The sequence below is a fragment of the Dermochelys coriacea genome, chromosome 15 (genome assembly GCF_009764565.3).
Source record: "Dermochelys coriacea isolate rDerCor1 chromosome 15, rDerCor1.pri.v4, whole genome shotgun sequence".
NCBI lineage: Eukaryota > Metazoa > Chordata > Testudines > Dermochelyidae > Dermochelys > Dermochelys coriacea.
Window position 1 is genome coordinate 23,097,469 of NC_050082.1, and position 25,042 is coordinate 23,122,510.

At 41.4% G+C, this 25,042-nt stretch overlaps 1 protein-coding gene across 2 annotated transcripts in view; it reads right to left on the reverse strand.

Moving 5' to 3' along the window:
* Positions 1 to 25,042, reverse strand: part of LOC119843466 (transmembrane protein 132B-like) — a 368,538-nt gene that overhangs the window by 199,576 nt on the left and 143,920 nt on the right. For both annotated transcript variants that reach the window (XM_043498093.1, XM_043498094.1), the window contains exon 3: positions 1,162 to 1,308. In XM_043498093.1, the coding sequence (XP_043354028.1) occupies positions 1,162 to 1,308 (147 nt within the window). The remainder of the gene's footprint in view (positions 1 to 1,161; positions 1,309 to 25,042) is intronic.

Consider the following 25,042-nt stretch of genomic DNA (forward strand, 5'->3'; position numbering starts at 1 on the left):
ATACAGTGCCCATCCCATGTGTTAGAAATAGGTGAGCTATAAGAATAGCAATGATAATTGTTATGATGAAAATGAACAGCAGCAAATTACAAAGAAAAGCTAGAATTTCCCTTCAACCTCCAGTATGGGACCCAGATAAATCAGACCCCAAAATTTGGGTTTCCCACTTTGGGGCGGGAGTGGGGAAGAAGTGAGTGGAGAAGGCTAAAAATAGGGGAGAAGAAGTTAAAGAAACCCAGTATGGATAGAAATATTCCATTGAAATTTTGCACTAGAAATCTCATTGACAACTTTTTATTTAAATAGGTCCCTGCGGTGTTCGTTCCTCAAATATACCATGAGAAATGGAATGTGAAACTGGCAAGAAATTGAATCTGAAATCCAAACATTCAATAATAATTTCCCTGGGTCTGAACAGACACTATCATCTGCTTTTCTTCCTTAAAAGGATCTTCAGAGAAGGACAGATGCAGAAGGAAGATTCTCAAATTTAAAGTCTGACACAGTTTTGTGACTAGCTACAATACAATTTGGGGCTAAACATATGCTTTGTGTACTCTAAATATAGTGTAGTTGCAAGAGTAATTGCTTGTATTATAAAATACATAATTTTGAGTCACAATTTAAATTTCCATTACTTTTGATATCTTTGGATATAGTTTGTTAGAGCATCATCATCATAAATATATATGGCATTCATGAGAAGTCTGAGACAACCATAGGTATGCTGTGGTAGTAATGAATGATACTTGATAGCTATTAGTTTTATAGTTTTTCAAATAAAAGGGAGAGCAGTGTCCTATATGCCGTTAAATTATTTGTAGTATTTCTCCCATTTTAATCCACTTTTTGCTGTTGGCTCTTTTGCAGCAGGCATTTATTCCTACCATCCCCCCTAGAGGACAGACAATAGGAGAGAGGTAATTTCTGCTGCATCAAATATAATTAGGTTATTCACTTATGAAGCACTGGAAAAAAAACCCCTAAAGTTCTCGTAAGATAACATGGATCATGTTATAGCTTTTGCAAGGCTTTTGAATTTAGGAGGGTGGTGAAAGGAGAGCAGTGCTTTCAAAAGCAGCATCGTTTATAAAAGGGACTATTATTTTCTTACTAGACATCACCTCTATCGTGACACATCAAATAGCTTGGATGTCTTACCTGCTCTCTATATTTGGATCATTACGCACACAAATAACAGAGGCAGTGGTCTGCATCCCTCCATTGTCTACTTCCTCTTGAATTCCCCATTGGTCTGCATCACTGACTCTGATGGCCATTATCTTCACACCTGGTGCTGCCTTAATTCTGTTGGGGAACAACAGAGATGGTTTTAGTTAGAAACACCATGAAAATAAACTCGGCGAAAGGGGAAATAAAAGAGGAAATGTTCCCCTTTGCATCCATAATAGACTAATACACAGGAACTGTAAGTCACTCTGCCTTAAAACAATAGAAGTGATCCAATTCTTTGACACAAGTATGTGTTTCATTGTGCGCAAAGCCAGTTAATTTTCAGCTTGAACAATGTGGCAAGAAGAAGAGTCTCAGTGGCACCAGTTGGACATAAATGAAACAGATGTGACTAAGCATACATTGATTTAATTTGTTGTGTTTATACTTTAGTTTAACAGTGAGAACCATAGTGATGTGGTATAAACAGATCCTTATGTTTGTTAAGCTCTCGGAGTAAGCTGCTTATATGTACGAGGGAGACCTACCACAAGGAACATGCTCAAGTGGTCAAAGAGCACCACATCAGGGAGAGGGGGAGACATGTCTTATTGCCTTGTCACGGCGAGTGGATTGCAGAATGAAAACAATGACAGAGTTGCATTTAGATCTAGCAATCCTAGTGGATTATATGACGACAAAAAGCATTGCCCCGTTCCATTTGCTGCCGAAATAAGCGAAACGGAAAAATCTTTTTTTTCTTCAGCACATGCAGAGGACAATGACTCTAAAGTCAGTCCAATGGTTGATACAGTCTTTTTTTTTTTTTTGCTTTTTTGCGTGATTGCCAACAAAAAAAAAGGAATTTGTGCTGCTGTTCCATGCTACAAAGGGATTGCCAAAGAATGGAAAATAAACTTCGTTGTATCAGCAGGGACTTCATTTGTATACTGAGCCAAATCCTCCTCTCACTGATAGCACAGTGACTCCATTGACTTCCTGATTTACACCAACAGAAATGAGAAGAGAATCACGTCCTTGTCTGATTACTGAGACTGGGGGGGACAAGGGCGCACAAAGGAGGAAGGACAGCAGGATTTGGTCCTGTATCTTTTTTGGATTCACCAGACTTCCTCCAAACATCTGATTTTAATGCTTCCTCCTATATAACCGTTTCACTAGATTTCTTAACTCCTCAGTGTTCACTTTCTTGCACTCAAAGCTGAATCTATTTTGATTGACATATCCTATATCCCAGTGATGCAGGAGACAGCTCCTCCACACTCACACTCACAGTCTCCCCAGAGTATTGGGCTGCAGAGATGCCTTTACCCATGCGGGGTTTTGTGTTGCAGGTCCCTTCCACCCCCCCCCCCCCCGCAGGCACCCTGCCATACCTACCTCTGTGCATCTTCACCCACCAGGTATCCCACTGCTGCATGTTGAGGGGATAAGAGGATGTTGGTATGGATGCAGCAGCCTCAAATGCCCCTTCATCTCTCCCCCAGCCCCAAGTTAATCCTCTGTTGGAGGAGCAGTAATGAGTGTGGAAGGCTCTTTGATGGCTAAGAGGGATAGCGAGCACACCAAGGGAATAAGGCTGAGACACCAAGAGAAGCCATGGAGGGAAAGGGAGCAAGAGATGCTGGGAAGCAGAAAGAGGGCAGCATTCAGGGGGAGTTATGGAAGCAGGGGATGAGTGAGACCAAGAGGCAGACAGAACCATGGGGGAAGAGAGACCTTTGGTATATCAGGGTTAGTCATGGAGAAGGGAGTTGGGGTAAAAGACCCTGGGGGAGAATGCTGAGGGGGAAAGATGTGCAGGAGGGAGGGAGATAAGATGCCAGCAGGGAACAAGACAGAAAGGGGAGGAGTCTGCAGGATGAGGGAAGAACCAGCTCTGCAGAGGAATAAGAAGGAAAGGGAAGAATTTCCTTAGGGGGAAGCAGACTTTTTGCTGAAGAGAGAAAGAACCATATACTTGGGGTTTCCAGATCCAAACTTGACCAAAAGGTTTGGGTGCATATAGTTCAGATCCATCTCCTGTAAATACTGTTGGCACATAGTGTTACCCCCGCATCCCATTCTCGCTTTTCTAGCTCTCCCAAATAGATTGCGCCCAACAGCGCTGACGCTCTCTTCTGCCTGAATCAACTGCTGGTGCCTAAAGTCCTGTAAACCGGGAGGCAATGCCACCTACTCCTCTTGTGTCTGAGTACAGCTATGAGCTATTTTTTGACCATCTGGACGGCAGATGAAACTCCCGGATGACTCTGTCCTGTTGGCTCACCATTTGCTTCTCCCCCTTAGGGTACTGTCCCTTAACAGGAGGCCTTCTGGTTTTTGGCAGGACTGGCTTGTTGACTGCGCCTGCAGATTTCATTTGCTGTATTTCTGCTGTCTTACTGGGTTAGCATCAAGGGAACGTCTCATACTTTCTTTCTCCCTTTTACTCTCTCCAAAACATTTCAGAATGCTGCAAGATGTCATTTGGCCTTTTTGGATGTCGTGAGAGCCAGGAAGGGTGGGAGAGGGAGGAAATTGAATTCAGCTTCTCACTTGGGAAAGCAAGATATTCAAATTAAATAAGTCTGCAGAAGAACATTTTGATCTTTTCATCCCTCAGACAGAGTTGCACAGTTCCATGGACATGGAAAACCCATTGTGAGAGTTGGTGGAGCTGAATGTGAAAAAGAATGGGCAATTCCTTCCAAAGCTGACATTACTGGCTTGAGCAACAGTCCAGTGGTTAAGCTGCTAATACCAGACTCAGGAAACCCTAGGGTCAATTCCTTGCTGTGGCAGAGACCCCTGTGTGACCGTGGCCAAGTCACTTAGTCTCTCTGGGCCTCAATCCCCCCATCTGTAAAACAGGGATAGTATTAGTTCATTTCACCACAGGGGTGTTGTGAGGATAAATACCAGAGCTGGCCAGAAAATAGAAATTCTGTCCAAGGGGAAATTCTGGCCTTTTTGGAATTTCCTTTCATCCCAAATAGGGACAGAAGTCAACATTCTGAAATTTACTGTGGAATGAAAATTCCAAAATATTTTGTTTTGGAAACACTGAAATGACCTTATCAAAGCATTTCATTTTTCATGTCAAAACAGGATATATGATATTAAATATAATATTTCACTTCAAGTATTTTAAAAAGTTAAAACATTAAAAATCAAAATGAGAAGATAACGTTGGAATGAAATGAGAAAATCTAAACAAAAGCATTCCATTTTAGTCAGAATCTTTTTTTAAAAAATCGTCCAAATTTTCACCAAAATCAACATGATCCCACAAATATTTCAATGTTGACAAAACAGCACCCTCAGAGGGAAAATCATTATGTTGAAATTTTTTCAACCTGCTCTAATACAGACTTTGTGAGTTAATTAGATACTCCGTAATGGGGGCAGTGAAGTACCTGAGACTGATAGATACTGTAATCTAATAGAGGGGGCTCTCTAAAAAGTAGGTTACCATGTACCCCGAACAACATGCAATCCAGGACGTGGTATGTTTAGCATCCACCGTGTATACCCTTTTCTCCACTGAATTAGTTCTCATGAAAGACACCAGAGCTAGAATTGGAGACTGCAGCCAGGGACAGGTACTGCAAACTTTACCTTGAGGAAATGAAACAATCAAGCCACATATACCCCATTAAAGTAAATTACATGCCGCTGACCTTGCTGACACCTCCCATTGATGGACCTGAGACCTACGGTTCTGAAGTGGATCCAAACTTTTCCAAAACTTAAGATAATTGTGCTGTATACTTTTGTTTGAGGCTCTCCTCTAGCTTTTTCCAGAAGAATTAGAACAGAGCAAGGGAAATAATAGCCGAGGGCAGACTGGTAAAAGTAGTAATAGGACTAGCAGTACAGTCAAAAGTGTAAGCTTGGCCTCCTGGGACATGTGTGCCCATAAGACCAGAAAGGGCGGGAGGTGGCTGCTGGAAGAAAGAGGAAAAAACGTAATTTCAAGAATATTCAGAGGATGGGAACCAATGAAACCACTTCCCTGTGAGTGAACCCGATGTCCCCTATAAATTTCTTCCTTCCCTACTATAATTATGGTAAGTAGGGAGTTTATTTGGCTTCAGTCACCAGAATGTATCTGGTTGCTTTGACAGCACTTTTTCATACTTAGTGTGTCTTCCCCCAGGTAAAGCTGTTGGTACTATATACTGAATGGAGTAGTAAGGCAGAAGCATTCTCCAATCCCTCAAATCACAGTGATAAGAAACTACTTTAAAACGCAGTCCTATCCTAAAAGCATGTGGACCTATGAATTCAACAGCTCAGAACTTTTTCTCTCAGCTATTATAAGACCAAAAGGAGAGAAGCTGCAAGGAATCACTGGTGTTGGGGAAGAAAACTGCTGACCACTGAAAGGACGTGATACAATGATACTTCCACTGCTTCCCGTGCAATTGAATGGGAAACCTGAAAGTTAAATGTCTGCTTGCTATACCTAGGCAGTAGCTTTCAAGCAGCTATAATTGTGATGTACAACCTCAGCAAAAATACATTTTAAAAAGAAACAGAATGAAAAGATATTTAGAAACCTATACCAGGAATATGCTTAGAGCAGATGGAACTCACTTAAACTGATTAGAAAGGAAGAGTTCTAAAATAGCTCTGAGATGGTAATTTATTTTCCCCCTGCTATTATGGAAATGAACAACACGGTCTGAATTGAATTCATCCTCTGTAACATAATAACAACAGATATAATAAGAAGCTTCCATAGAATGTTCCACTGCGGGAGCAAAAAGAACTTTACAAAATAGGGTTACACTTGCAGTGACTAGCAGTCTAGGTACTTACCTAAGCCAAGAAACCAACAGAAATCAGCCCTACCTAACAGTTGCACTGAAAAAATGAGATATTACTTTCCTAGGCAAAAAAAAATATTAAGGCCCCAAGCCTATGAACTGCTGAGCACTTCCTGCAAGGTACTGAGTGCACTCAGCCCTTGGGATGCTCAGCAAGTCTCAGGATCAGGCCCTAAATCTTCTTCATCTTAGTGATTATTTCATTTTTATATTGTAATGGACTCATCACAGACTTACACTGAAATTGGTTCTCTACCAAAGCCACCTAAAAATAGCAATACAATAGGAGCTGCACATGCTTCTATTGAAATTAATACTGAATTGTCAAAAGGTTAAAGTTAACTTTATTTGAAATACATGTCAAATATGATATGAAGTCTCTGGGGCAAAGTGTGTCCTGCCCAAGAAAAAGTATGATGGTAGAAGCACAAATAGCATGTTTTTTTTTTAAAATCACGTAAGTAAAACAACAAGCCTACAAATCCTAAAAGAGAAAGATAGATGGTAGGCAGATGGCAACATGGAGCAGAGGGTGATTGCAATGCATTGAACAAAACCCCCAGGAACAGGGTTTGAGTAAGGACAACAGGAAGAAAGCCTCAAAATGATCTTGAGATATTCCTAGTAGAAACAGGAGAGTAACTGATAATTGACAACGGGACCAAAGCAGATGATTGCCCTTAGGGATGATGAAGGGAAATCAGTAACTATAGACAGAGACAGCATGTTGCAAAGGTTTCAGAGTAGCAGCCGTGTTAGTCTGTATTCGCAAAAAGAAAAGGAGTACTTGTGGCACCTTAGAGACTAACAAATTTATTAGAGCATAAGCTTTCGTGAGCTACAGCTCACTTCATCGGATGCATTGAGAACAGGAGTTTTACCTGAAGTTCTACCATCAAGTCCCATCCATCTTGGAAACAACTCCACTGACTTCCCATTTATTTCAGGCTCCAGTTCCATGGATTAACTCCTGCCTATTTGTGTTTCTGCACTCCTCTGGCTCTCTCTCTGTCCCAGTATTCTCATCAGTGCCGATGCAAGTCCATTCTCATTGGAACTCATGGACCTATATCTCATCTCCCCAGCTCTCGATTATCTTTCAAACTGCATCTGAAAACAGGCCTTTCTTCCCTCCTGTATACTTCTTAATTTCTCTCTGCAGCTGCCATTTTTATTTAACCTCTTGTAGCTGTCCTGACAAACATTACGTGATGCAGGTTGTATGAAAGCAGCTATTATTGTGTTGTACTGGAATATCCCTATGTCAAAACATTGGGTAGGAAAGGAAAGACAAAAGAGGTACAGCAAACAGCACAATACAGGACAAGAAACAAAATTGCTCAATAAACATGGTGGCTAATAGATAAAAAGAGGTCAATGGATCATGAAATAACAAAACTGTTTGCAGAATGTATGAGAGAGAATAGAATCCTAAAGAACCCGAGTGATACAATTATCGTTCCTCTACTCGTAGAGATAAAGCTATCAATCTTTTTTTCAGCCCATCAAATGTATCAAAATGTGCTAAGTATTATGTTCACTAACATATTGGATTTTGAATAATGAAAAGAGTAAACAGCATTTTAATTTGGATTCTGAAAGTACTGTCCATGTGATAAATTAACTCTTAGACAAGGCACATTAATACAACCTACTCTTAGTATGCTTGCTTCTGATTCTATGGAGACTCCATTTAAGGTTTCAGAAGAATTAAGATAAAAATAGGGCCAGTTGAAAAACAAGGGGGGAAACCTATGAATATTTTCTCAAAATTTCCCTTTTTTTTTCCCAAAAAAATTTTCCAGTCAGCTATAGAGCTGGTCAAAATACATGGACAATTTCACAAATAAAGTACTGTGGAATTTCCCACCCCGCATTTTTCATCAAAACTTCTAAACATTCAGGGTCAGATCCTCAACTGGTATAAATTGTCATAGTTTCATTGACATGTCCATCCAATGGACATAAGAAAAGAGAGAGTGAGAAGTGAGGGAAGAGATACCACTCCCTCAGAGATCTTAGTGTGTCTCAGAAACATTTTCTAGATATAAGGCTGCATAGACAATAACAGAGACAATTTTAACTACTTCAAGCATTCCAACACTACCTGGCAAAGCCTCTACGTAGATCTGTTTGAAAATTTTCTGACAGAACAATTTGCCATAAGAAAATGCTGATTCCACAAAAGCAAAATGTTTTGTGGGAAAATATCAATTTCATTGAAATGTAATGGGAATTTACCAAACTCATTTACCAAATGACCAAAGTCATTTTGGTCATTTTATAATTTACAATATAAAAGTTGAAAAGATGATGGCAAATGAAACTTTTTGACTATCAAAACAAAGTGTTTCACTCATGAGAAATTCCAAGATTTTGACTTTTTGTCCTGATTCAGGACAAAACGAAATCCTGAAATTTCCTGCAGGATGGAAAGGCTGTTTTTGGCCAGCTCTGTATCTAAATCAGACAGGTAAATGAATTGAAGAAACCAACAAAGATAAAAGAAACATCCTGAACAGCTTGAAGGTAGAGCTACTAATTTTTATTTGCAAAAAGAACAGGAGTCCTTGTGGCACCTTAGAGACTAACAAATTTATTTGAGCATAAGCTTTCATGGGCTACAGCCCACTTCATCGGATGCATGCAGTGGAAAATACAGTAGGAAGATAAATATATACACAGAGAACATGAAACAATGGGTGTTACCAGGCACACTGTAACGAGAGTGATCAGTTAAGGTGAGCTATTACCAGCAGGAGAGAAAAAAAAACCTTTTGTAGTGATAATCAAGATGGGCCATTTCCAGCAATTGACAAGAACCTGTGAGGAACAGTGGGGGGGGGGGGAATAAACATGGGGAAATAGTTTTACTTTGTGTAATGACACATCCACTCCCAGTCTTTATTCAAGCCTAATTTAATGGTGTCCAGTTTGCAAATTAATTCCAATTCAGCAGTCCCTCGCTGGAGTCTGTTTTTGAAGCTTTTATGTTGTAATATTGAAACTTTTTGGTCTGTAATCGAGTGACCAGAGAGATTGAAGTGTTCTCCAACTGGTTTTTGAATGTTATAATTCTTGACCTCTGATTTGTGTCCATTTATTCTTTTACATAGAGACTGTCCAGTTTGGCCAATGCGCATGGCAGAGGGGCATTGCTGGCACATGATCGCATATATCACATTGCTCAAATAAATGTGTTAGTCTCTAAGGTGCCACAAGTTCTCCTATTCTTTTTGCGGATACAGACTAACATGGCTGCTACTCTGAAACCTAATTTTTATTTGTGACTATTCTTATCTGAAAGCTGATATTTTTGCAAGTCTTTACTACATTGATCCAGGGTGAAAATTGAGAACTACTCTCAACAGAGCTTTTTGTGACGGAAATACAAAATTTGCACTTTTTAAAAACTAGGGTTTACCAAGGGAAAGTATCTATAATGGAACTTTTCATTTTTAAATGGAGGCAGGTCGCTGGGTTCTGGACTGGGAATCAGGAAACCTGGGTCATATTCCATTGACACTGTTAGAGATCGGGATGTGGGCATTCTGGCTTAGTGGTCAGAGCAAGCGTCCAGTATAATTGTTGGAGCAGGCATGTGGAGCAGGGAAACAGAGGTGAGGGTCAAAACCAGAGTCAGAGGCCAGATACCAGAGCCAAGGATCAAAACAGAGTCAGAACCAAAAATCAGAGCCAAAGGTCAGAGCCAGGGTCAGAGGCCGAATGCCAAAGTCAAGGGTCAAGCTGAAGTGAGAACCAGGAATCAGAACCAGATTTTCTGGAGTCAGGGAAGGCAGGAGCAGGGTTGGGACAATGCTGGAAAAAGGCAGGACTGGGACCGGAAAAAGAAGAGAGCAGAAGTTAGCACAGCCGTAGGCAAATGCTTTGAGCAGCCAGCACCTTCTGCTTCCGCTGGTCTTAAGAGCATGTCCACTAGTCCTGTTAGCCAACTGGGCACTTTGGCCAATCAAGTGGCTCAACTGGGGGGCCGGTGGCACTCATCAGACTGCCTGGGGGCTAAGCTAGCAGATAAGCAGGATAGTTGCGTGCCCTTTTTCCTGACAGACTAACTCTGCAGGCTGTTAATCACTTAACTCGTCCATGTTTCAGTTCAAAATGGGGATGGTAGAGTTTACCCACCTCGAGATCTATGGAGAAAAAAAGTGCTCCATTTTATTAGTATTGCACAGAAACTGTACTTTTGTTCAGTTAAAAGTTTACACTGGACTTCATTGGATTATATTTCTATAATCTCCAAATGGGCCTAAAAACTGTGGATCTAAGAGTCCTTTAGCAGTTAATTTCATCAAAAAAGATGCGAAATACTGACTCCAGATTTTCTAATTTGCAATCTGCCAGGAAACTTTGCTGGTCCTTAAACATACAAATTACTTTAATTAGATTATGAATAAATGTATTGGGATTGTTCTGTGCGCTATTACCTACGCTGCAAACGCTTCACATTGGCAACACAGGCTTGACTCTGCCCTCGCCTACGCTAGCTTTCATTGGTTCCTGATTTTCACCAGGTTTCAGAGTAGCAGCCGTGTTAGTCTGTATTTGCAAAAAGAAAAGGAGTACTTGTGGCACCTTAGAGACTAACACATTTATTTGAGCATAAGCTTTCGTGAGCTACAGCTCACTTCATCGGATGCATTTTTGTATCCGATGAAGTGAGCTGTAGCTCACGAAAGCTTATGCTCAAATAAATTTGTTAGTCTCTAAGGTGCCACAAGTACTCCTTTTCTTTTTTTGATTTTCACCAGAGTAAGAGGAGAATCAGGCCTCTTGTCTTTTACCCTACCGAAAAATGTATGAAACACTGTTCATTTTCTACAAATAAATAAATAAATCATTCCTAACATTTGCCCAGGATTTTACATGTTCAAGGCATTGTACAGACATTAACTAATTAACTATTGTTATTGTAGAGAATTTATGGATCAAAAGGAGCCACATGAGCCCAGCTCCTGGTTTTAAAGCTTGTTTGTGCAAACTAGTCATCGTATTTTCCTTGCTCAGTACTTATCCTGACATTTTCTTCTTGTCACCATGAATACATTTGTTGAACAAGTTCACCAGGCTGCATCTCTCTCTTTTCTTTTTTTTTTTTTAAATAAAAGAAAACACATAAAAGAAGAAGAAAGATTTAATTTACTTTCCTATTTCATTTTTAGTCCAGGTACCAGAGACACTATGTGTTGTTTAACAAGATGCCACAAGTACTCCTTTTCTTTTTGCGGATACAGACAAACACGGCTGCTACTCTGATACGTGTTGTTTATCATTATTCGAGGAGTTCATCAGCATCTGCTCCCATAGTTCTCTTCAGCATCTTGAAGACTTCAAGCATATGCCCTCTTAATCCTATCTGCTCCCACAAAACAGTCTATGGTGTAGCTTCTTTATACAAAATGCTGGAGTGACTGTCAATACCACAGGTCTACAGAACAAAAATCAAAGCCTGCAGTCTCTCCAACCTTTCTCCAAAGGATCTGAAATACTCAATCTATGTCCTTTGCCTTCAAACCATTTTAATGCTGCAGTAGATGAAACTATTCCTTAAAGCCCAGAACTACAGTAGCAGAGTGCATTATCAAATCTGAAGATGCCCAAAGTATTTGAACCTGGGGTTCCTGCTATCGTGTAGAAATACATTTCTGAAAGCCATATATCAAAGTAAGTCATAGGTTTCCTTGTGCAAAGACAAAGATGCGTACCAGTCCCTTTTCTACAAAGATGTTCCCTTCAGAAATCAGCCCTGAAAAGATTTTTGAAGCCTGAATACATGTCAGGCCTAGTAGGAGACCAAAAAAGTCTTATTAAAGGTGTTATTTTTCCAACTTTATAAATAAAAAACTGTGAAGGTTATTGTCGCTGTTGCTTAGGTTCTTCCAAAAAAGCAAAACCGTTCATATTTCTCTGTCAAACTTTCCCTAGTAAAAAGATCACACATGGATGCTTAGAATTTAAGGAAAATTAAAAATGGGAGATTTTTGTAAACAGATTAAACTTAGTTCTGCAGTTTCTCTCTGTCAAAATTTGGGGGTTTTTTGGTGCTCAGAATAGCTCACAAATCTTTCTTTAATTTTTTTTGCCCTTAAGGAACAATATTTGCTTATTAAATGTCCATGTTATAAAGCAAGAAGTGTATTAATTATAATTTACATTAACATAGCTAATAATTGCCCTATCAGGGTTTGTACCATATTTTATAGTATTACTTATAAATCAGATCACATCAGTATATCTTAAAGCACTTCACAAAGGTGATCAGTATTTTTATCCCCATTTTAAAGATATGTGAGCTGACAGCACAATGATGCCTATCTTTGTACTGCAGCAGAAATTCAAATTTGCTCACTTCTGTGGTTCACTTGTACATGCGCTTCTAGGCTAGGAATTTAAAGGGATAGAATGCAGATAGTGTTGATGCAGCTATGATATTAAAACCACAGCTAGTTGGAAAATTTTAATCAGAACAGTTTTCCATTGAAAAAAGCTGTTTTTAACTAAATCACGTTTTGGTTTTGGTTTTTTGGTTTTTTAATTGAATTTGATAAAAATTAGATAAACATTTTGAAAGTGTCAATACATTTCATTCTGATATTTTTCTGACACTTTTCAGAATGAAATGTTCAGATTTTTTATTTAGAAATTTACTTTATTTGCTGTTAAAAAATTAAATAAATAAAAAGCATTCACTTCAAACTGAAACATTTTGATTGAACTGAAATATTTTTTTTCAGAATTTCATTTTATGAAAAATTTTGAAATGTTGGATTTTTATCCCAATTTGGGATGAACTCCCCTTCCCCTCAAATGGAAAATCCACTTTCCAACCAGTTCTACCTAAACTACAATGGTGGGGCCTTTGCATTATGTGTATATAATACAATATATTGATGGCATCTTTGGAAAGAGAATCTCAATTTACCTTTTCTGCTACTTACAGAAGAGTCAGCCATGGAGTTTCTAAATGGTGACAACAGAATAGGATGGTTTGAGTTACCAAGGGAGTTAGCTAGAGGGTACAATCACATGCCTTTATGTTTGCTGTATTATTCTGACTGTTTGAAGCATTCTCTTTCAATCAGTGTACAAACACAATGTAATTACAGTGTAATCTGTTTTAAGCAACCTCTCAAGGAATAAGAGAAATAAGAGGTCATTTACAAGAGGTGGTCTTTAAAGGATGTTTTTTAAAAATTGTGTGAAAAACCACAATAGAATACATTAATGGTAAAGTGCATGAGACAATTCGTTGCCTGTTTCCAATGGTCCTTAGCGCATGTTTCATGTATTTTTACATCACTGCTCAGCGTATCAGACTAAAGGGCAAAATAAAAAAGGAAGGGTTGTTAAATAGAAACAGCAACTACAATAACTGAAGGAAAGATAAGAACCAAGGAAACGCAAAGACAGAGGCAGAGAAAACAGGCAGCTGGAGGAAAAAATGAAAAACCATTGCTGAGTTGGGGTCACCGCAGTGAAAACCCTTTCCTGTTTTAAAGGGACATGAGCAGTTTGTCTGAACCAGTTGTTGTTTTTAATTGGATTATTTCATGGGCATTTCCTTTGTTTGACTGAAGAAAGGACATAGGGGACCATAGACTCTGCAACGCAAGCCGGAGTGGCTCAGTGTATGGCTCGATATTACCAGTAAGGCTGTTTCCCCTTCGCTGTCAAAAAATAAAAATACCATTCCTTATATGCTTGTCAACACGTCACAGCAGTCCTATTGTGTTTACCTATCAATCATCTTGGTCTGCACCTTTACCTTGAGGCGTAAGTGCTAGAATGGTGAATCAGCCAAGCTCAGGAAGTAATCTCCCTTTCTCTCAGCGAGATGGAATTCAATTTCCAATGTAGCTCAGACCTAAACTTTTCCTGAGAAGACAGCACCCATACCTTATCAAAAACATGTATTTTTGGCTTCTAGTGAAAACCTTAGTGACCAGTATGAGTATGTGATTTAAACTTCAGACATAAAGTAGATGCATCACTAACCACTAAGTGAGCTAGTAATGTATGATTTCCAAGGGAATTCAGCCCTCTTGGCAGAATAGCCTTTCCTAGCCTTTTTTACTATCTGTTTTCTTTACTATGAGATTTTCTTTAGTGGCAGACAACACTTTTTAAAGATTCACTCACAGAATAAGTACTTCGCAACAATTATATCAACCTACAAGTCCTGCACCGTGGATCAGGTCCTGTGGCTCACTAGAAAAATGTCCTTTGGCTTCCAGCCCAGAGATCCATGGTCTTTGAAAGCTCCAGGTCAGTCTCCACAGATGGTGCTTGTGGGGTGCTTCTCTCCTCAAGGATCCCTGTGGACAGCTTGCCATTTCTACACCTGTCCTTTAACCCCTTGTCATCTTGACAGTTTCATAAGGATTCGCTGAGCCCAGGTTCCAATCTTTGTTCCTTTGTCAGCTTTGCTGAGAAGATTCTGCAGAAGATATGGACTTGGTCCTCATGTCCAGTTCGGAGAATGTTGCACAGGTGATCAGTTTAGATGGTCAGGTGATGGGATGGGGGATCTCCCTCAATTTACCTGCAAGGTTTCTAAACCAAGAACATGTTGAGGCCGTTTCTTCCCTACAGCTTTCTCATTCATCTTCTGCTTTCAATGCTGAGGCCACAAAACCCCACCTGTTCTTGCACCACTTATTTAGCAAAGCAACATTCTGAAAGTTGCTGCCTGTCTAATAGATCCACCTTCTTATATTACTCCTGAGGCAATTCTGTGCCAAAAAAAGTAAAATTCTGTGCACAGTAATTTAAAATCCTGCAAATTTTATTTATCAATAAATAAATGTGAAGGCTCCTGCATGGCATTGGGGAGCACAGATGACTGGCTGCACAGAGGTGGGAGAGCACCATGCAGCCCCCCTGCCCCAGGACACAGATTCAGCAGTGAGGCTGCAGCTGATCCTGACATATCGCAAGGGCCAGGCCTGCCCCAGAAACACCCCAGGGTGCTGCCCCTCCACACCAGGAGCACCAAGTGTGAGGCAGATAGGTTCAGCCTGGCAGGTTCCAAGTGTGAAGGGGCTTGGTATGGGTCAGAGGGCTCTGTGTGGGTCAATCTATGTGTGGGCAGCTCAGTGGGGAGGTCTGGGTGCACAGCAGCTTGTTGTGGGGTTCCAGGTGCAGAGATAATGGGATTCTGTAGAGGAGTCCAGGTGAAGGTATTTGGGGCTCAGTGGGGAGGATCTGGGTGCTGGAGTGGGAGTCCAGATGCAGGGGGTGGGACTTGACGGGGTGGGAGATTGAGTGAAGGGGAAATGGAGGAGGGTTGGGTGCAGGGGTTGAGGCTCAGGATGGGGATCTCAGTCTGGGGGGCTCCAGATGCAAGAGTGGCAGGCAGAGGGAGCAGCTTCCTGTACAGTGACTCCTCCCCGCCGCAGCTGAGGAGCGAAGGGACCAGGGGAAGTTTTTGGGGGGTGGGTCTGACTTGGCCCTGGCTGCTCCTTTCAGGGAAAGAAGAAGTCCCATCCTCCCTCAACCCTTCTGGGACTAGCAGCTGGGCCCGGTGCAGGGTAGGGGCATCCCCAGACCAGCCGGGGCATCCCCAGACATGCCCCTGGGGTGATTTACATCTCCGCCAGCTGCTCTGGGTGCCTGAAACAATGCACCCATGCTGCTGGGGAGGAGCATGTGACTACTCTTGTGGCTTCCCTCTGCTTCCCCATCAGAGGGTCATTTTTCTGCAAGGAAGCAAAGAAATCTGCATGGGACATGAATTATGCATATGCACAGCGGTGCAGAATTCCACCAGAGGTATTATGTGGGCAGAAGGTGAAAATGATCCAGCCATTTGAAACTGCCTGCTCACAACACTGCATCAGCTCAGTGTGTTTAATCCAGCCTAGCAAAATTGTCAGTAAAATTTACCAGTCACAGCCCAAAACCACTTGCCAGAAAGACATTAATAAAATTTTACTTACCTGTCAAGAGAAATTACTCGCCCTGGTCAATTAAAAAGTTTGCAAGGCTGCTTTAATCCTTGTAGCCCTTTTAAAATTAAGCTCTTATGTTTTCTGTTGTGCTTCCAGGGTGAAGACAGGTGGGACAGACAGAGACAGGTAGCAGGCAAAGTAATGAAAGAGAGTAAAAAGTAGCTAGCAAGCATACTGTCCTTTGGACTCGAGGACAAAGTACAGCACTTCCTAAAGCCTAAATCCAGTCCCAGATTTCTAATCTGAATTGAAGCCCTGGATGCTGGTCCATAGGAACACAAGATTAGAAGGGACCTCCTGGGTTTTTAGGAAACCTGTCATGTAATCCATTTGGAAATTTATCTAGTTCCATCTTAAAACTAGTTAGGTCGTTTGCCTGCATTACTCTTGTTGGACTACGAGGGGTACTGCCAACATAAAGCAAAGATAGATAGATATGGCTTGATGATGATAAAGGGCTGGCTCCTGAGAAATGCTGAGCCCTGAACAAGTGAAGCCATTTGTTTGGACCACTCACAATAAGGCCCAAAAATTAACATCCAGCCAGACTCCCCTATACACCTGCCCCAAACTCATATACCAGCTGGAGGAGGGATAGAACAAGGAGCAACAGAGAACAGGTCCCACTGAAGTCAAACAAAGTATGTAAAATTTAGGGGACAATAATGGTGTGATCTAGAGATGCTGAGCACCTACTCATGTGAGTAAATGCTAGTCAGTGTGAGTAAGGGCTGCAGAACTGGCCCACTTACGTTTGCAGATCATCTTGAGATCCTCAAAGAAAAGTAGCTATAGGTATTCAAGGCGATCTTAACCACATTTGCAGGGGTCACTCTGCTTCAGATCCCTGTGAATTAGGTTCTGTCTATTATCCGTTGCTTTCCATCTTCAGTTCTCCTTCCTGTCATTAATACTAAATTATTCTACAACTACTCCTCCCTTTACTTCCCCATTGTATGATGTCCATTTACTAACACTATGTTACTATAGTTTTGTCTAAAGTACTATCATTCCCACTGTGTTGATGACAGAATCTTGGGGGCTGTTAGGTAAGGAATCATGGCGAATTTGTGAACATAAATTACTCCCATAAATTGAGAGCTGAGGACATTATTTATTAACAATCAGGGCTTTTTCTAATGCTTTATCAAAAGTACTGCTGATATAGCGCCTAGCACAATGGGACTCTGATCCTAATTAGGGCCTCTGGGAACAACAGTAAAACGAGCAACAAATAATTCCTAAAATAATTGTGTGGCATAAGACCATACTGTGGCACCCATCATGGTTTCATTTGGCTTTTCCATTTCTTCTGCTATGGTAGAAAGGACTTCCATTTTCTTGACTTGTCTTTGTTTCCTCCACTACACCTCTTCAGAAGACAGATTAAAAACCAGCTTTGTGAAACGTCACAAACAAAAAGGGGAGGGAAAAATACAGATTTAATTAAGGCTACACATTTTCAGAGACTGAATAACAAGTAGTTTAAACTGAAAGAGTTTCAAAAAGGGGTACACTGTTATAAACATTTGAAAGCACAGGATTTCACCTTGGAAGGGTGGCCGTGAGTCAACCTGCTATAGAAAGGCTATGACCCTTATAGTATATTTAGAGATCTGCAGTGGGAACTGTTCACAGTAAGACATGGTATCCCACTGAGCATTAAGCACTTTCCATTCCTGTTCTATAGGCTGCTTTTTTAATTCTAACTAGTCCCTAACCCCGTTAGACATGAATTTGCAATTAATGAGCCTTGTTTAGAAGACTTGAATACTGAAATTGTTCTGATACACAGGGCATATAACCACAGAAAAGACAAGCTAATTCAACAAGGGATTCTGTGGTGATTAGGGGGTATTCCAAATCTCCAATAAAGGAATTCAGCTGTTAAGTCATTTCAACAAGGGGCATCATGCGGTGCTCTAGACTCAGAAGTTCCATCTTAAAACATGACGGACTCACAACTTGGCATCTGGGGACACAATAATCTCTGTGCATCAGGGATTCTTAACATCTGCTAGTAAATCTGGAGTCAGTAAAAAAAAATGGCATGACTGGAAAGAAAAGGCTCAAGAGTGATTTTCTACCAAAATCCCTATCTGCACTTATGAATCAATTAAACTAACTAAAGGCTAAAGTAATTATAACTGGCTATACGTGGGTAGAAAAACAGTCATACTTCCTCTCCAGGCTACAGAGAGAGGAGAGGAGAGGAGAGGAGAGGAGAGGAGAGGAGAGGAGAGGAGAGGAGAGGAGAGGAGAGGAGAGGGACGAATCCCTCAATGGTTCCTCTGCGCCAAACCTGGAAGGGAATGAAGATATTCTCTTCAGATTCTCCCTCTCCCCAGGCTCTGAGGATGGCAACCCCAACAGCGTTTACCCTCAGCCCTGTTCTAAGGGAAGCAAGTCCTGGAGTCTTCCTCTTCCCCAATATTTTCAATGAATGGTGATCTGGCTCCCTCTCCCCATTTATTTAAGGGGACAGCAAGATTAGCCATGCTCCTCCCTCAAATCTTCCCCATTCTGTCTTCAAGGGAGTAGCCATGTGTCTACCCACTCCTAATTCTAGAGTAGAGCAACTGGGGGGAAAATGACCTGGTCTCTTTATAGCCAGTGTCCCTTTGAAGCTGAGATACACCAGATTGCCATATACCTAAAATTCCCATTCTTTGAGGAAATGGAAGGTTTAAAATTACCCTGTGCTTGGAAAAATAAAGAGCTCATCAGCATTGGAGAGCTTGATTTTATCTAACTAAAAATTTCCTCCAGCAATTACTTACACTTTATCTGACTGCAGCATAAGTCAAGTACTTAAGCATCCAAAAAGAAAAGGAGTACTTGTGGCACCTTAGAGACTAATAAATTTATTAGAGCATAAGCTTTCGTGAGCTACAGCTCACTTCATCGGATGCATTTGGTGGAAAGAACAGAGGAGAGATTTATATACACACACACAGAGAACATGAAACAATGGGTTTATCATACACACTGTAAGGAGAGTGATCACTTAAGATAAGCCATCACCAGCAGCAGGGGGGGGAAAGGAGGAAAACCTTTCATGGTGACAAGCAAGCTAGGCTATTTCCAGCAGTTAACAAGAATATCAGAGGAACAGTGGGGAGTGGGGTGGGAGGGAGAAATACCATGGGGAAATAGTTTTACTTTGTGTAATGACTCATCCATTCCCAGTCTCTATTCAAGCCTAAGTTAATTGTATCCAGTTTGCAAATTAATTCCAATTCAGCAGTCTTTCCTTGGAGTCTGTTTTTGAAGCTTTTTTGTTGAAGTATAGCCACTCTTAGGTCTGTGATCGAGTGACCAGAGAGATTGAAGTGTTCTCCAACTGGTTTTTGAATGTTATAATTCTTGACGTCTGATTTGTGTCCATTCATTCTTTTACGTAGAGACTGTCCAGTTTGGCCAATGTACGTGGCAGAGGGGCATTGCTGGCACATGATGGCATATATCACATTGGTAGATGCGCAGGTGAACGAGCCTCTGATAGTGTGGCTGATGTGATTAGGCCCTATGATGGTATCCCCTGAATAGATATGTGGACAGAGTTGGCAACGGGCTTTGTTGCAAGGATAGGTTCCTGGGTTAGTGGTTCTGTTGTGTGGTGTGTGGTTGCTGGTGAGTATTTGCTTCAGATTGGGGGGCTGTCTGTAAGCAAGGACTGGTCTGTCTCCCAAGATCTGTGAGAGTGATGGGTCGTCCTTCAGGATAGGTTGTAGATCCTTGATGATGCGTTGGAGAGGTTTTAGTTGGGGGCTGAAGGTGATGGCTAGTGGCGTTCTGTTGTTTTCTTTGTTGGGCCTATCCTGTAATAGGTGACTTTGGGGCCACAACAATGGTTCCCATAACCCACCCAGCAATATTGTTAATCTATCCAACTATACTCTTAGCCCAGCAGAAGAGTCTGTCCTATCTCGGGGCCTCTCGTTTTGCCCCTCCACCCCCACGAACATGATACAGTTCTGTGGTGACCTAGAATCCTATTTTCGACGTCTCAGACTCAAGGAATATTTCCAACACACCTCTGACCAACATATTAGCCCACAGAGACTTTCCTGCCAACACTACAAAAAGAAGGATTCTGGGTGGACTCCTCCTGAAGGTCGAAACAGCAGCCTGGATTTCTACATAGATTGCTTCCACCAACGTGCACGAGCTGAAATTGTGGAAAAGCAGCATCGCTTACCCCATAACCTCAGCCATGCAGAACACAGTGCCATCCACAGCCTCAGAAACAACTCTGACATCATAATCAAAAAGGCTGACAAAGGAGGTGCTGTCGTCATCATGAATAGGTCAGAGTATGAACAAGAGGCTACTAGGCAGCTCTCCAACACCACTTTCTACGAGCCATTACCCTCTGATCCCACTGAGAGTTACCAAAAGAAACTACAGCATTTGCTCAAGAAACTCCCTGAAAAAGCACAAGAACAAATCCGCACAGACACACCCCTGGAGCCCCGACCTGGGGTATTCTATCTGCTACCCAAGATCCATAAACCTGGAAATCCTGGACGCCCCATCATCTCAGGCATTGGCACCCTGACAGCAGGATTGTCTGGCTATATAGACTCCCTCCTCAGGCCCTTCGTTACCAGCACTCCCAGCTATCTTCGATACACCACTGACTTCCTGAGGAAGCTACAGTCCATTGGTGATCTTCCTAAAAACACCATCCTAGCCACTATGGATGTAGAAGCCTCTACACCAACATTCCACACAAAGATGGACTACAAGCCGTCAGGAACAGTATCCCCGATACTGTCACGGCTAACCTGGTGGCTGAACTTTGTGACTTTGTCCTGTCCCATAACTATTTCACATTTGGTGACAATGTATACCTTCAAATCAGCGGCACTGCGATGGGTACCCGCATGGCCCCACAGTATGCCAACATTTTTATGGCTGACATAGAACAACGCTTCCTCAGCTCTCGTCCCCTAATGCCCCTACTCTACTTGCGCTACATTGATGACATCTTCATCATCTGGACCCATGGAAAAGAAGCTCTTGAGGAATTCCACCATGATTTCAACAATTTCCATCCCACCATCAACCTCAGCCTGGACCAGTCCTCACAAGAGATCCACTTCCTGGACACTACGGTGCTAATAAGCGATGGTCACATAAACACCACCCTATATCGGAAACCTACTGACCGCTATTCCTACCTACATGCCTCTAGCTTTCATCCAGATCATACCACTCGATCCATTGTCTACAGCCAAGCGCTACGATATAACCGCATTTGCTCCAACCCCTCAGACAGAGACAAACACCTACAAGATCTCTCTCATGCATTCCTACAACTACAATACCCACCTGCTGAAGTGAAGAAACAGATTGACAGAGCCAGAAGAGTACCCAGAAGTCACCTACTACAGGACAGGCCCAACAAAGATAATAACAGAACGCCACTAGCCATCACCTTCAGCCCCCAACTAAAACCTCTCCAACGCATCATCAAGGATCTACAACCTATCCTGAAGGACGAGCCATCGCTCTCTCAGATCTTGGGAGACAGACCAGTCCTTGCTTACAGACAGCCCCCCAATCTGAAGCAAATACTCACCAGCAACCACACACCACACAACAGAACCACTAACCCAGGAACCTATCCTTGCAACAAAGCCCGTTGCCAACTCTGTCCACATATCTATTCAGGGGATACCATCATAGGGCCTAATCACATCAGCCACACTATCAGAGGCTCGTTCACCTGCGCATCTACCAATGTGATATATGCCATCATGTGCCAGCAATGCCCCTCTGCCATGTACATTGGCCAAACTGGACAGTCTCTACGTAAAAGAATGAATGGACACAAATCAGACGTCAAGAATTATAACATTCAAAAACCAGTTGGAGAACACTTCAATCTCTCTGGTCACTCGATCACAGACCTAAGAGTGGCTATACTTCAACAAAAAAGCTTCAAAAACAGACTCCAAGGAGAGACTGCTGAATTGGAATTAATTTGCAAACTGGATACAATTAACTTAGGCTTGAATAGAGACTGGGAATGGATGAGTCATTACACAAAGTAAAACTATTTCCCCATGGTATTTCTCCCTCCCACCCCACCCCCCACTGTTCCTCTGATATTCTTGTTAACTGCTGGAAATAGCCTAGCTTGCTTGTCACCATGAAAGGTTTTCCTCCTTTCCCCCCCCTGCTGCTGGTGATGGCTTATCTTAAGTGATCACTCTCCTTACAGTGTGTATGATAAACCCATTGTTTCATGTTCTCTGTGTGTGTGTGTATATAAATCTCTCCTCTGTTTTTTCCACCAAATGCATCCGATGAAGTGAGCTGTAGCTCACGAAAGCTTATGCTCTAATAAATTTGTTAGTCTCTAAGGTGCCACAAGTACTCCTTTTCTTTTTGCGAATACAGACTAACACGGCTGCTACTCTGAAACCTGTCATTAAGCATCCAAGAGCATCTTCCTGTGTAAATAATCACTGGTGCAAAATTGTATCACCAGGTTATTTTCGCCTGCAGTTTATGGGTACTAAAAGGCAGGTCATTTTTTAAACCTAGCATTTAGATTTCCCGCTACCTAATTTTCTGGTAAAAGATACAAATTCAAGACACCAGTTCAACAGAGCACTTATGTATGTGCTTACATCCATTCCTATTCAGGAAAGAACTTAACCACATGCTTAACTTTAAGCATTGATTCAATCCCATTGACTTTAATTGGACTTAAGCACATGCTCAAATTCTTTCCTGAACTGAGTCTTTATTGCTGACTTATCTGCCTGCAATTAATTATAGGTAGATACAGAACTTTGCCTGAAAAAAAAAAAGTCACCTGTCTGAAAATCAGGTCTTTAAACCATTGTCTAAAGCTTTTCTGGTCAGAGAGATTGAAGTACATGCACATTTCTGTAAAAGCCAGGAAAATACAATCTGAGATGTACAATAAAGATGAAGGTTAAACTTTGCCTTGCTAGTGGGAACATTTTACCAGTCTTCATGTGTCATAAAGTGCCTTCATGCATCCAAGATATCTTATGTATCAAATTTAACTGCTAACAATTCACAGTTGGTGTACTAAAGAGCAGACCAGGATAAAGAGAGAAGTCAATGTACATTACTCCTGAGTGTAACAGGTGAGATATATGCTTTGGGACCAGGGTGAAACTGGAGAGTGTATTATACAGTGCCAGGTGAAGATAAAATATAAATGCAAAATGCACTTCTTCATAGGTATTACATTATTATATCTACATCAGGAGCATTTCATTCTGCAGCTTGAGACTGATTGGAAGTAATTTAATGGGAGAATGGTAGCTGAAACACAATCACACCTCTAGAACAATGTAATTACATTGAATTTAATGTGATTTCCTGCCACTGGTTGAAAAGTCAGCCTCCTCCACATTCTTGCTCTTGCATTGAGCATTACAATCTAGGCAAAATTAGTTTGATGTAGCCAGATACAGAGTTAGTCAGCATGTTTGGAGAAAAAGAGAAAAGGCATTAAGGCTATGTCTACATAACAGCTTATGTCGACATCACTTATGTGTGAATAAACCACCCACCTGAGCGACATAAGTTACACCTACATAAGCAACGACATAAACACCGACGTAAGCACCAGTGCAGACACCACTATGTTGGCAGGAGAGCTTCTCCCGCTAACATAACTACCGCCTCTTGTGAAGGTTGTTTTATTATGCTGATGGGAGAACAGACACGCTGCAGTGGTGCAGATGCAACGGTGCATCTGCGCCAGTGCAGCGCTGTATGTGTAGACAAGCCCTAAGACTTTATGATGATGAAATTAAAGGAAAGGTACCAGCCATAGATCATCACTGTGATGGCATAAAACTGCAGGGGATCCTCACACGTATGGGTGATAGATTTAAATTTCTGGAAAGAGGATTCTCAGTGGGTGACCTTTGTTTGTCGAATTCACTTCCCTTCCTGGCATGACAAAGAAGTTTGCTGAACTTAGAAGTAGGGTGTGATCACCTCTGCTCTCTGGGAGTAGAAAGAGTTGAGGTGAATTTTGTTTTAGACAAAAGGAGTCTTATTTTGTTTTTTAAACTTCCTCTGTTGACCCCCTAGATGCTGTATTAGGTATGTTTTAGAAAACTGTAACTAAATAAATAGATGGGAGAAATTGTGACTACAGAAAAGGGCAGGGCAGATACTGTCCAAAAAAATTAACAGAAGTTAATTTCAATAAAGAGTGTGAATTTGAGTCAAAAGGTCTCCTACCCCCTTTTAGACAGTGTCCATGATCACTCATCACAGTAAATTTTAGTTTACTAAAATGTATCCAGAAAGAGAAAAGCATCATAGTTATTCAAATAAATATATTGCCATTGCACTGAGACAGTTTGCATTGCCAACTTGAAAACCCTTTGAGAATGTAGTTATCCAATCCTGGAGTAGAAAAAATGCCATACAACTTAGGTGACCAAAAGAACAGCATGCATACAGCAGGGGTCAATTTATTGTGTCTAGTATAGTTGCAATAAATCAATCATTCTAGGGTCAACTCCGGTACTCCACCTCAACAAGAAGCGCAAGGGGAATCGATGGGAGAGCATCTCCCATCGACACACCACAGTGAAGACACCGTGGTAAGTAGATCTAAGTAGGTCGACTTCAGCTATGCTATTCACGTTATTCACATAACTTAGATCAATCCCCACACCCCCCGTAGTGTAGACCTGTCACTAAACATATTAGAGGGGAACTAGACTGAATTTACACCTTGCTGTTATCCGAGTTTCTAGCAAATTGTATAGTCTAAATCTGAAGATATCACTGGCTGCATTAGCTTTGGGGCAGGGCACCTCCTGCCATAAAGAAACTCGTCTTCTTTAAACAGGGGTTCCTGGAATGAGAACAGAGGAGACTGAAACCAGGGCAATGACATGGGACCCATTGCCTCTCTTAGATATTTATATGACCCTTATTACCACACTCACAATCTAATGTCTTGATCCTCAACACACCAAGGGATAGGGAAGTGCAATTATTTCCATTTTACAGATAAGGAACTAAGGCACAGAGGGGTTAAAGTGACTT